This window comes from Nymphalis io, chromosome 17 (genome assembly GCF_905147045.1).
Source record: "Nymphalis io chromosome 17, ilAglIoxx1.1, whole genome shotgun sequence".
Taxonomy (NCBI): domain Eukaryota; kingdom Metazoa; phylum Arthropoda; class Insecta; order Lepidoptera; family Nymphalidae; genus Nymphalis; species Nymphalis io.
In genome coordinates this window covers 4524636-4538211 of record NC_065904.1, presented here as the reverse complement: position 1 = coordinate 4538211, position 13576 = coordinate 4524636, and the positions used below count along the sequence as shown (strand labels likewise).

The 13576-nt window shown below is 31.7% G+C and overlaps 3 protein-coding genes across 3 annotated transcripts; 2 read left to right on the top strand and 1 right to left on the bottom strand.

Moving 5' to 3' along the window:
* The first annotated feature begins 37 nt into the window (after window positions 1-37).
* LOC126775073 (uncharacterized) lies at window positions 38-5081 on the top strand. Its single transcript, XM_050496812.1, has 7 exons — window positions 38-321; window positions 496-679; window positions 769-956; window positions 1154-1357; window positions 1429-1719; window positions 1795-1981; window positions 2162-5081. The coding sequence occupies exons 1-7, from the start codon at window positions 189-191 to the stop codon at window positions 4290-4292; spliced, it is 3318 nt and encodes a 1105-aa protein (XP_050352769.1). The 5' UTR covers window positions 38-188; the 3' UTR covers window positions 4293-5081.
* A 550-nt stretch (window positions 5082-5631) lies between these two features.
* LOC126775099 (lipoma-preferred partner homolog) lies at window positions 5632-7879 on the bottom strand. The gene has a single exon (XM_050496864.1). It carries the CDS (start codon window positions 7574-7576, stop codon window positions 6152-6154), a length of 1425 nt encoding a protein of 474 aa, XP_050352821.1. The 5' UTR covers window positions 7577-7879; the 3' UTR covers window positions 5632-6151.
* Window positions 7880-8974: 1095 nt separating this feature from the next.
* On the top strand, window positions 8975-12061 carry LOC126775124 (tRNA selenocysteine 1-associated protein 1). Its single transcript, XM_050496902.1, has 6 exons — window positions 8975-9136; window positions 9269-9400; window positions 9473-9701; window positions 10054-10271; window positions 10808-10973; window positions 11891-12061. The coding sequence occupies exons 1-6, from the start codon at window positions 9104-9106 to the stop codon at window positions 12010-12012; spliced, it is 900 nt and encodes a 299-aa protein (XP_050352859.1). The 5' UTR covers window positions 8975-9103; the 3' UTR covers window positions 12013-12061.
* Window positions 12062-13576: the final 1515 nt, after the last annotated feature.

The following is a 13576-nucleotide window of genomic DNA, read 5'->3' as shown; positions in this document are numbered from 1 at the left end:
TGGAGTGCGGTGACCTCGGTCCTGCGCCTGCGTCTATCACTCCGCGCCGCCGTTGAATTGATTTATACATTTGGACGTAGATAAATTTTGTAAATTATATGTATGAGAAAGCTTATTGCTTATATATTTATATCAAAGAAAATCTATTTGAATATTATTGAATTGCATTATGTGCATATTTTTTTACAATGGCAGAAGCTTGTAGGCTTGGAACCACAACAGACAGAAAGATTGTCTGTACTCAAGACGAGAATTATTGTGTTTTTAATGTTCTAAGTGTATTTATATCCCTCGTGTCCATACTTGCAGATTTAACAACAGGTGCTTAGACGTTTTGTTATTAGTTTCATGTAATTTTAAAAGTTTCGTCATTTAAATAACTAGTTTTCTTTAACTTCCCTTTCGTAGTAATTATAACTTTCGATTGTTTTTATTTCTTTAAATATCTAAGCTATTGAGTTAAACTATTTAAAATTATAATACTTTTTATTTCAGATATTCTAGTTTTTGCAGAATATTGTAAGGATGGCTATCTGTATTGGGCTTTGTCAACAATGATATTCATACTATCTCCAAATATTTTAATAAATATTTTTTCAATAAGATGGTTTATTATAGATCAGGAATCAAAACTTCGCCATTGGATTACTCATTGTTGTCTAGTTGGATTATTAGAAAGGTACATTTGCACAGAAAATAAACTAAACTTTTGACATATATATATATATATATAATAACAAAAATATTAAATAAAAATTGTTTTTCTAGGTATACAATATTTCTACAGAAAGTATTTTCCTGCAAAAATTTAGAGTCAATGAAAACACAAAAATTAATATGTCAACGTAATGATTTGAGTCTCTTGCACTTTTTATATATTTTCACAGGAACTGTACCACAAATTATATTACAAACATATTCTATAATTATGTTAAATGAGAATTATCATACAAAAGGTAAATAATTTATTACCATTATCTGTAGATATTGATCCTAAAATACCAAAAAGTATTCTATTTATTATAACAAATTTATTTTTATATGCTACATTAAACATATATGAATTGATTTATATCACATAAACAAAAAAATTATTAAAATTTTATTTCTACATGTAAAACTTTAATTGTAATTACCATTATTTCTTTTTCAGTTTTTGCTTTAGTAGCGTCAATAGCATCTGTGATATGGGGTTGTGTAACATATATTTACAGTATTACAACATTTAGTAGCAATAATTTTAAATGGAGTTCGATTATTTTAAAACTAACATGGCATTTTGGGATATTATTTGGCAGGATTGCTGGAATCTTATTGTTTACCATAATATTCGGTATTTGGACATTAATTCCATTAGGTAAGTTTACTTTTTAACACAATAAATAATGCTATATTTTATGAACATTTTTAAAATAATTTCCTTTTTAGGTTTACATTGGTCAGCAATGACATTTTGGATTATTACACAGAAAACAACATTCTGTCCGAATAAATTAGAGGAAACATTTTACAATGCCATCATGGGTTTTGTATATTGTTTTTGTTATATTAATTTACGGGACGGTCACACAAGGTATCGCCTTTTAATGTTTTACACATTAATAGTCACTCAGAATTTTGGTAGTTTACTTTTGTACGTGCTGATATCAGATTCAGAAAAGCAGAAAAAATCCTGGTCTATTGCTGCAACTGTGTGTGTAATTGTTGGGACTCTAATTGGTATGTTTTAATAAATAATGCAATAACTTGCAAAATGTATAATATAATAATAAATTGTAATTTTTTGAATTTCAGGTATGATAACAATGATATTATACTATAGATTCTTTCATTCAAAAGGGCCGATTCCTTGGAAAAATTCTCAAGATGATGTCGAATTGAATAACAAAGTTGTAGCACCAAAATGTGAAAGCAAAAACAATAAACATAATGGACTAAATCATGTCAGATCTTTTAAAAGTGCCAAAGTCAATGAAACAAGGTAGATTCATTGTTTTTTTTTTCCTTTTATAATCATATCATTTAATTTTCTAGTTACCACAAAAAAATATAAAGAATCTTTAATTTAATAGTATGAAAATTAATCATTTGAGACTATAAAAAAAAACCACTTTTTTATCTCATTTTTTAAGCTAATATTTTATTATTTCATTTCTAACAGAATTGATTCAACTACAAGTAATCAACAATTACCCCAAAATGATAGTGATAATGCTGATAAAAAGTTCCTATTAGATCATTGGATTGCTAGATCCGGGTCACCAACATTTACATCAGCTCCAGTTGGAAATTTAAGTATGGATGTTTCAAGCATAGAATTGTACTCGATTGAAAATACACCACAATCTGTTACTTCAAAGAGAGACAATCAAACAAATACAAAAATAGCAAAAAAGAAAATTTGCTCACCGACGGAATTGAATCTCAAGTTGTCATCAATTGAAAATCTTGAGAGTTCTATTGATGAGATTACATCAAGTACGTTAAATTTACAGAAACGACGAGGAATTTGTTCATCAGATGAATTAAGAGATGACTTAACTAATTTAAATTTAGAGAATTGCAATATTGCAAATCATGATTTTGTAAAAACTATCAAGACTGATAGTTCAGAAATTAGTCATGATACTGATGGTACAAATAAGAAAACTTCATCAGATTCAATTGACATGGACTTAGATTTAAGTTTTAGTGATATTAACAGTTCAGACATAAATACTTTTAATGAAAATATTGTACAGAAGCTCTGTTTAAGCGCCTTAAAAAATATTAAAGTTGGAAACCAAGATGCAGACATAGAAAATATACAAAGAATAGCACTTGATATACTCAAAGAAATGTATACAAAGAAAGATAAAATAAAAAACGGTATAACTAGTGAATTGCTACAGTCCAAACGAGACCTTGATACACCCACAGAAATTCTATCAGTTCATGATTACGAAAATATATGTGCTGTAAATATTGCAAGAGAAGCTTGGGGTCTAAGATCTTGGAATGGATATTGTGATATAGAAAATTGGTTACATGATGGTAGTGTTGTCAGAGATAGGAGTAGGGACACTTTAACCTCAGGTAGCTCTGAAATCAGCAGTTGTCTGTCACAAGAATTAAAAAATGCCATATTAGCTGCGCCGTCGTTTCCTAAGAAGGCACATACATATTCTAACGTGTTTGTCAAATTTGAGAGAAGTAGTCAAGAAGATTATGCTAATACAGTCATGTGTCACTCTAATGATGACACTTTCTTAGCTAAGCCTTGTATGATAGATAGTAGTAAAGACCCCAATCATTTAGAACCAATTTTAGAAGAACTTGATGATTTAGGTGACATTGACATTTCATGTAAAAAAAGATTGAATTCAGAAAGCTCTCTTGTTGCAACTATAGATGAAATAAGGAAAGCCACAGTAACAAATTCTCCAAGAAACTTGTACCATAGAAGAGAGCATCAATGGGATTCTCCACAGTTTCACTCATCTGATAAATCAGAAACAAGTCTTAAGAAAGCCATATGGAAAGAACCTTATAAATTTGATTTAAGTAATAAAATGGAAACCTTGCCAGAAAAAGACTGTATTTTAGATGTATCACATGGCACGAAGTTTGAATCAAATATAAAAGATTCAAATGTTTTACCAGTGTCAACTTCTTCAAGTTTAGATAGTAGTAAAAGTCAAAATAAAAATATTGCAAGGCGACAAAAGTCAACATGCACAAAAGCTCAAAATAAAAAACTGAATAATAAATCTGAACAGCAAATCCACGATCTCTCAAATAAAGATATCGACTTTTTATGGCAACTAGTGACAGATAACACATTACCTATAAGCTCGATGGAAGATATTTCATTAAGTAGAAAAACACCATCATTACAATCTTTAATACAAAAAGAAACCCCTCAAAACTTGGTTAATACAACAACATCTAAAATATCAAACATTAAGAAAAACGTTCGAGGTAGACCAAGGAGAAAGTTTTCTATTTTAAGAGAAAGATTTGAACCAAAGCCTAATTTACATTCAGATGAGGAAATTTTATATCATCGTTCTGAAAATGTGTCCCAACAAGTTGACGCTAATATAATGAATGTTCGAAACCAATTTGACGGTCATATCAACCAAACAGAAATATGTCCCCAAAAACAAACAAATACGATAACAAGTGATGAAAATATATGTTCTATGTTATCAAATGTGCCGTCAAAAAGTATTAAGGAAAAGAGATCATTATTTATGAAACAGGTGCTCAGCCCACCAAGATTTAATACTAAGTTAAGACATAAGGTGTAATTGATGATCATTAGCCAATTTTTAATGTTCCTACGAAGATAAAACTCCTAAATAGTGATTTATTGAATGGTAACAATTTTAGCATTGTGATGCATTTAAGTTTAAAATATGTTTGTACTTAAAATAAGTCAATATCAACATAGATCTCACCGTAAGTGTAGTCATTTTAATAACGTTTCCCATTTATTGAAGTTTCGTAGTTGTACTTTTGAATTTCGTGATTGATTGCGTAAAGATATACAAAACGATAATTTGTCATATAACGATTTAGTTTTTGTAAATTGATTTCAGTCATTAGGCATTTAAGAAAATAAATTACAAACCACCAATCAAGATGCTTAAAAAGAGCAAATGTTGAGAGGTAATTTAAACACCAGGTACTATGGTCATCACCTAGTTTTGATGCAATAGTAACCATATTTCTTTGTTACTTTTATTTTTTGTTCTCAATTTTGTCGTAATATTGTCTTATAATTAACTTAAATGAAATATCGTAAGAACTATTTCAGTTATGTTTAAATTTAAGATTATTTCAGTCATCATTCAACTACATACATTTTTCTGGTGATACCATATAAAAAGAGTATAGTCGACATAATTTATCTTTTCAACAGTATAATGTAGGATTTTTTCTATTACTATTGTTTATTATAATTAATATTTTCACGACTGCTATCAGGGACAGAAAAGCATAGAAAGATATAGTCAAATTTCAATTTTATTAATGTCTAAATTTTTGTCTGATGTAAATTTTCCGTTTTTTTGTCACGGGAACTTTTATAGCTTATGTTTTACAACGACTCATGACAATATACTCTTAAATGTTATATTATAATATATTATCAGTTTAATACTTTCAATAGATCTGATACTAAGTTCTGATTAAAAAAAAACTAATTTGCCATCAAGATCTATATTTATAACTATGAGATTTATCATTGCAAAACTTTCATAAATATAATTATATAAGAAATATAGAAATCCAATTTGAATTTAGATATAGTTTTTTTCGATTTTTGTCAAGTGTATACTTACAAATGCATTCCAAAAAAATATTAACTGTGATGTAAGTGCCTTTATTTTTACTGTATTTTCAGCCAGTATTGTAAATTTTGTAGCTTTTTTTTTGTATATAATAAAATTTATAATGTAATGACAAATATTTTTTTAATAATTTTATCCTAAACAATGGCCCAAATATATAATATATACATATATATAGATAGCTGTAACTTATGTACAATGTATATACATTGTACATAATATATCTTCTTAATTGTTGGAAATAAAGCTTTTATTATTTTAAATGAAAAACTAAATATTTTTATATAATATTTATTTTAAAAATATAGATTACAGCTGCCATTTCATTAATTACTAGCAAAAGCACTTTATAAAATATATCTATGCTATAGCATTTATAATGCTCCCAAATAAATTAGTATGAATACATCTTTGCCTTTAGTTGTATAATTTGTAAATATCACATTTTAAAAATTTAATAATGTTAATTTTTAACACTATCCTTTATAAATGCAAAAATATTGCTACCGCTTCAGTCTATATATTAAACTATATTCATTTTGATAAGTCTAATTCATTTTATTTATATAATAAAATTCTATAAAAATATAACATCTTTAACACTTACAAAATGTAAGTAATAACACTGTAATGCAAGGATTGTCAAAATGTTTTGATTTGTTAGTAAGAATGTATATTGCATATATTTTAAAAGTTAACTTGTATATTAAAATATGGCATTTATAAACAATTGATAATCATTTAAATATAACATAATATGACATTACAAAACTATCTGAGCTCAAGCAAGGTAATGTATAGAAAAAAATATATATTTATAAATCTGTTGTCATTACATTAGTAATGAGACGAATACGATGAGCATTGCAAGCCTTGCAAAGAATATGATCGTCAAGGGGATAGCAACCACGCCCTTCTGCTTCAGATGACAATAAAAGACCACAATCTTCACACTTGTAACATCGCACATGAAAACTACGGTCTAAAGCAACGACTCTTACAGTTTCTTCTTCACCTTCCTCAGGCATTATTGGTAGCTCACATACACAACATCTTGGAGCAAATTTTTTATGAAAATCTTCAATGCAATGGATTTGATTCATAGCATCCACTGTGAACGGAATACCATCAAGGCTTTTTCCACACACAACACAAGTGAAACAAGTTGGGTGATACGGTTTGCCTGTTGCTCTTAAAATTCTATCCAATATAGGATTGTTACACACTGAACATTTTTCTAATGTTTCATAATAATCAGCTTCACAATAAGGATTTCCTTCTACTGCATAAAATGGTTTTCCTTGTAAGTTAGTATTGCATCTGTGGCAACAAAAACATTTAATATGATACAAATTTCCCATTGCAGTGCAGCCAGAACTCTCATCTACAACTTGTTGGTCACATTTAACACATATACCAAAGAATTCTGAACTACCAGATATTGATTGAACAAGCATATTAGTTAATGCATCTACTTCTTCTTCCTTTGGCAAAGGAGATTTTCCCATAGATCTCAAATTGCTTTTGTAGTTTTGACTGATTGATGGGTTATTAGCTTGCCCTGAATTAGATTGTGGATGTAGGTTAATGGGCTCATAAAGTGACTCATATGTTGATGCCTGAGATACTCCATACTCAGGGTACTCATTTTGATATATAGCATGATAAGGCGGACGGTCTTGATTAAAATTTATATTGGCAGTGGCTCTCATTAATTCACTATAATTAGAGCTAACAGGAGATGGTGGAGGTAAAATTTCTTCATTATGGTTCGGATCAAATGACTTTGATGAGGCATGGAAAGGAGGTGGAGGCGGTGGTGGCGGTGGATTATTCTGATATTGGGGAACATTACTATACATAGTGTTATAACTTTTGGATGGAATGGTCACATTTTGTCGCAGTGAATAAGAAGGAAGTGACAACTGAGTTACATTTGCGTAATCTTTGTGCATAGGATGATTATTGCTTGGATGTCGTGTTACATTGCTGTACGTCGGAGGAGGAGGAGGTGGAGGAGGGACGTTCTGCACATTTTGTAAAGGAGTTATCTTTGTTGAGTAAGAAGGCTCACGCAATGTATTGACGACGGCACTGTGAGGAACTTGAGGCTGAGCTTTCTTCTTTGGTGGCACAGCTGGTGGTATCTTTTTTATTTTTCCAGCCGAATTTATGTCCTTAGTCATTTGTAGATCAGCTAATTGTTTTTCCAATGCGTCAGTGTTATCTAGTCTCGACATAGTGACTTGTCGATATGTACGTAATGAACTTGTCGTAATTATTCTTTTTTTTAAACATATACAATATAGTGCAAAGTTTAGACCAAATTACTATTTTTGTGTGATACAATTACACAAAGCACAAAAAATTAGTTGAAAAGATATTTACTTTATACATTTTAACGCTATTCAAGTATTCACTTATCATTTTATCATATTACTTTGTAACACTAAAACCTCAGTCACACGCACACGTCATTCATTATTTCGACATAATAAAAAATAATATCATTATCTCTTGATATTTTTGGCACATACCATAGGTAGTGGTGTGTAAATATTATTTATCAAAAACAAAATCCAACATTGTTGTTCTTCATAACATTGAATTATGAATTTAAGCATCTTAGCATATTTTTATTTCCATATGTTTGTTTTTAAACAATATTTTCAATTACATTATGCGGTCTTTAAAAAGCTCAAATTATGTGTGATAAAATTAATAACTGTGTCTACTTTTAATAATTACTATTTAAAAGAATTAAAATAAGTTTTCTGAAAAGTTTCCGATCCTATTCGATTATTATAAAAACTCAGGACTTAGTGATCGAGACAATCATTCATATAGTGATATCGGTTGAAATGAACTACTTAATCATTCGAGTTTTATATCATCACAAATATTGAAAGTGACAATATTACATTAATCTAGACACAGCATTAGGTTGCGTTCATGATTTAGTATGATTGATTATTGTTAGCATTTTATTAAACGTTTCAATAGCGTCTTATTTTATGGCGACAAATCATCAGTATTGCAAATCAGTGTATACTATAATTTATTGAACACGTTAAATGCCCTAATAGGTGAGAATAATTACTGGTACACTGTAGGAGATAGTTAAGTGCAGACATGGGTAAAATAAAATCCGATTAAAGCTTAACGATTACGATTACAATGAGTAACCATCAATCACGATTACAGAAACAAAAGTAAAGTAACTCAAATGAGTGCCCTAGAGCATCTTCGCGCCCTCTTCAGAATCAAAGTTAATCTGTAATCGTGATCGATGATAACACATTGTAACCATATTGTATTGTACTTAATCAAATCCTACTCTGATTACATTTTGCCTAAGTCTAGCTAAGTGTATTGTAGAAGGTGTAAAAGTTTCTCTTTGGTCTAGTGGCTGCAGATAAAAGGGTTCTGTGTTCCAATCCAGAATATGCCCAAAACAAAGTTTTGGGGTCTAACTTTTTATCTCCAATATCGTTGTTTTCTATTGAATAAGAGTGAGATTTTAAATTTCATTTTCTAGCTCTAGCAGCGCAATCTTAATTTCATTAATGTTTAGGGACACTATTTACACATTTATCTATGGTGTGACTATAATATTGACAGCTGTCGCCTGTCACTTGTCAGTTAAGACGCCAAAAATAAAACACAAACAACGAAAATAACTGAGGTCTGAGATAATTGTGTTACAGCACAAACTTAAACACGTCTTATTTATCTGAAACTACAATAATATAATTTTGACAAAAGTTATGGCGATGCAGTGCCAACTATGGATGGGCAGTGTAAGTGGGTTTTTTTATTATATTACAACAATGTTTGCATTACACCATATCACTTTCATCGTTTAAATTGTACATGTACATGTTACGTTGATGTATAACTATAATATAAAATAATAATTTTATGAATTATAGTTAGAGCCAAACATGACCGAAAGCTTTATAATGGCTGCATTTCATCGTATGGGGCAGCGTCCACTTGCTGTTAAGGTTATGCGAAACAAATTCTCTGGGGAACCGGCTGGATACGCTTTTGTTCACTTTCAGGTAATTGTTTTTGTATAGTCTTTAAAATTTGAGATATTTGAAAGACTAAAAAAAAATATTTCCATATTTTAGACAGATGAAGGAGCTATGGATGCTATGCATAAACTTAATGGTAAACCAATTCCCGGAACCTTTCCTGTGGTACGCTTCAGACTGAACACAGCTTCAAGAGAGGCTCGTGCAAATATGCAACAGGAACGAGAATTCTCAGTATGGGTCGGAGATCTTAGTCCAGATGTAGATGACTACTCTTTATACAGAGTATTTGCAGCAAAGTACTCTTCAATAAAAACTGCTAAAGGTAAAATACATTATTTAAGTTATATTCAAATTATTAGTCTAAGTATTCAATTCAATTTATTTAGCTGTAAATGAAATAATATTTTATTTTGTAATTTTCCCAGTACAAAGGCTTGTCTGAATAGATACGACCTACAAATCAATTTTTTTTCTGGCTAGCAATATATAATACTCTGTATTGCTCTGTTCCCGTTTGAAGGGGTGAGTGAGTTGTGTGAATGCAACTCCACTGCCTATACCCTTAGGTGGCTCATTTTCTAAAATATATATAGAAAAGGTTTTATGTATGTATATGCAGATTATATTAATATATGACAAACATTAATAAGTAATACTTTTTATTTCTTTTGTAGTAATACTAGATAGTTCGGGTTATACAAAAGGGTATGGATTTGTCAGATTTGGAAATGAGGATGAACAACGTAATGCTCTTTATGCAATGAACGGATATACAGGTCTTGGAACCAAACCACTTAAAATATGTACAGCGGTGCCTAAGCCGAAAGGTGCAACTACCACACAAATATCAACCACTCCTGTCACTACTACTGCGACATATAGCAGTGGGACGGTATGATGTTATATATACATTTACTGCATATAGAGGGCTTTTTCATACACCTTTATATATGTTATTACTATTTTATAATATTATAAATTCACTTTTTAAAGTTGTAATTGAATAGAAAGATCATTTAATTATTATTTGAGTAATTAGTCTCCTATTTGCGATTTTATTGTGCTATATAGCTCTTTTAGTATAATATGGTGTCAAAATATATAATTTCCTGTACCTGCTTTACATAATATAAAAAGTAGTTGCACAGGGGCGTAGCTATCACCGAATCAGTTGTAATGGGTAGTTTAACTCATTGACGGTCAAGGCACTATTCGCGTGAAAAAAAATAGTCATCGCCGCAGTTAAGATGAAGGGTTGTCAAATTTTGATACAGAGCCCATCAAGGCCAAGCTACGCCAATGTAGTTGCATTAAAAACAGCATATGAATGATATAAGATAGAATGCTTGCTTACTAAGTGCTCAATGTCACCTGCATTCAATCACGAAATCTCAGAAAAATGATACTTACATACAGTTCTAATTCCAGGAGTACAATCATTATTATGATCCATCAGCCTATTGGCAAAATTACTCAGCATGGTCAGGTTACTATGGGCAGGGTGACCAGAGCGCAGCTGTACAGGCGACTCCTGTCGTTGACTCCACACAAGCAGCAGTCCTCAAAGCTCAAAATGATGACCTGGCACTTGTTGGTTAGTATTCAAAATGTAATTAAAAACTTATCAAATATGTTTACTAATTTTATATAGGTTGTAGAATAAAATAATATACTTTTAACATTTATTCTTAAATTTATAAATGGCAATCTTATGACTGAAAACTCGAGTCAACACTTTAATATAAAAGTGTATGTAATATTTCATCAAAAAGTTCAGTTCACTTTATTAGCCGTAAAAGTGTAACAGACAAACAGACAGATTTATAATATTGGTATAATTAATTATAGTTTATTTTTTATATATGTTTATTTATTAATTATATTTATAACATGCATGCATGCATGCATGCATTATAACATGCCACCTTTCCAAATCCAATACAATAACAAAAGTTGCCTGACGTGCAAAAAGAAAAAATTCGATTTTCAAAAATCGGGTGTCAAGTTCACACAGCCGGCGGCCTTATTACTAAAGCAGGTATATATTTCTTAATATATATTTCTCTTCCAGGAAAATTTTGGACAGAAGATTGATTATAGAACATGTATATATGTACATAATTTCAATTTGACTGCCTTGTTGGTCTAGTGGTTAGATATAAGGTCGCAGACCCCGAGGTCCTGGGTTCAAATCCCAAGTCGGGCCAATAAGAAGTTATTGAATTTTTCTGTTGAAAATTCTCAGTAGCATCTAGGAGTTGCGGGCCGGCAAGGCGAAGGCGGCTAGTGCAGAACGTTTTTCCCGTCTGTACTGGCCGTCGTCGCGTTTGGACTCTACTACCACTTACCATCAGGTGGAGTAGAGTCATTTGCCCTCCCGGCGAATATAAAAAAAAAGGAGTCTAGAAGTTGAAGTGTGTACAATTCCGTGCCTCGGAAAGCACGTAAAGCCGTTGTTTATTTTGTTTTATGTTTGTCATTTTTTAACACGATTAAATATTTGTTCCCTAGATCACAAAAAGATAATCGACGTAGATCAAATGAACCAAGAATTCCTAGATCCCGAATTGTCGCTATGGGATGCGCTTGAATCTTCACAGTGGTTCCCTTATGAAATTATAGAAGCTCACTAATAATAAAGTTTTGTAGATATATTTTTATAAATAAATAAGTTTAAGCTTATGACTGTAATTTTATTGGAATTTACCTTTGTTGATTGCCTTTAAATCGTTTTCGTACAAACCTACTTGGTTTGGACCGAAACCCTCCAAAATGTGCTGCGTTCTCTCTGCTGCAACTGTCTTCTGTTTGCTGAACTGGCCTTTTTTTTTGCTGTCGTCCTCCTTAGGGCCGTCTGAAATAAGGCACGCGAGGTGCGGCGGAGATTCCTTGCGGAGCATCGCCGACACGATTGCTCGCAGGGACAGGTCTTGTCCGACTTTGCGGACCAGGATCTCCCTCTCCGCATTCCACGCGGGGCACGCCTCCAGCTTTTGCTGAGTGGTGTCCCGGTCCGCGCCACAGGAGTGACAATTCGCCGACGATTCGCGTCTGTTCTTATACAGGTATTCTCCAAAACAACCGTGACCGGTCATTACCTGCTTAAGTCGGAAGGTGACTCGTCGCTTTCGTCTCATGTTGAAATGGCCTGTTTTTTTACCACGTGAGTTAATATTCTCGTCGTCGGGAATTTTGTAGAGTCTATGATGGAATAGCATTCGTAAGATAAGTTAGTCACTGTTGTCTTTGAGATCATTACGTAAAGCACGTTATCGTATCCGTGTCTATTATATATGTCTATATGTATCATCGCACTAGACATGATATAAAGTTTAACAATTCTCTAATATTAGTCGTCTATTGGTTCTATAATTCCACTGGAGGTGTTTAATAGAGTTTTTCTGCCAGAAAAACCGCGTCTCATATCAGAAAGATAAGTGATATTTCGAGCATGAAGTACGCCGAATAGCGGACGACCCGACATGTCCAGTCAGAACGAAAAGACCTCTTGAAATAGATTACGGTGCGGTCAGTGGGTTTGTCGTTGCGAACCATGCGCATGGGATAGTTAGTTATTTCGGATTATTAAAGGTTTCAATAAATAAGTAGTATATACCTACTAGAAGAACGGAATTAATGCCAACAAATTCACTTGCTTAGGACAAAATTACTTACATTGAATTTTTCATAGCAATTTGCTATGACGTAATTTCATCTGCAATAAGACTTAATTATAAGTCTTATTGCCATAATTGTTGACATTTATAGTTACTGCTCCGCTTCTTATGGCTTCAGTTAACGGGCCGTTTGGCGTGGTTGGTAGATACTTGCTTTTCACGCCGAAGGTTGTGGGTTCGATTCCCACCCAGGACAGACATTTGTGTGCATGAACATGTCTGTTTGTCCTGAGTTTGGGTGTAATTATCTATATAAGTATGTATTTACAAAAGAAAAAGTTGTATATGTAGTTGCCTGGTTTCCATAGCTCTGCTTAGTTTAGGATCAGATGGCCGTGTGTGAATAATGTCCCGGATATTTAAAAAAAAAACATTTATCTACTGCCAGGAAAAATAAATCGAACGTAGTTCCCGAGACAGGTGCATTTGATTTATAGTGCAAACATTACAGCTATATAATACTTACGCCTTTGATAAAAACAAAAATATTATCTATTTCAAAGACAAAATAAAAATTCAT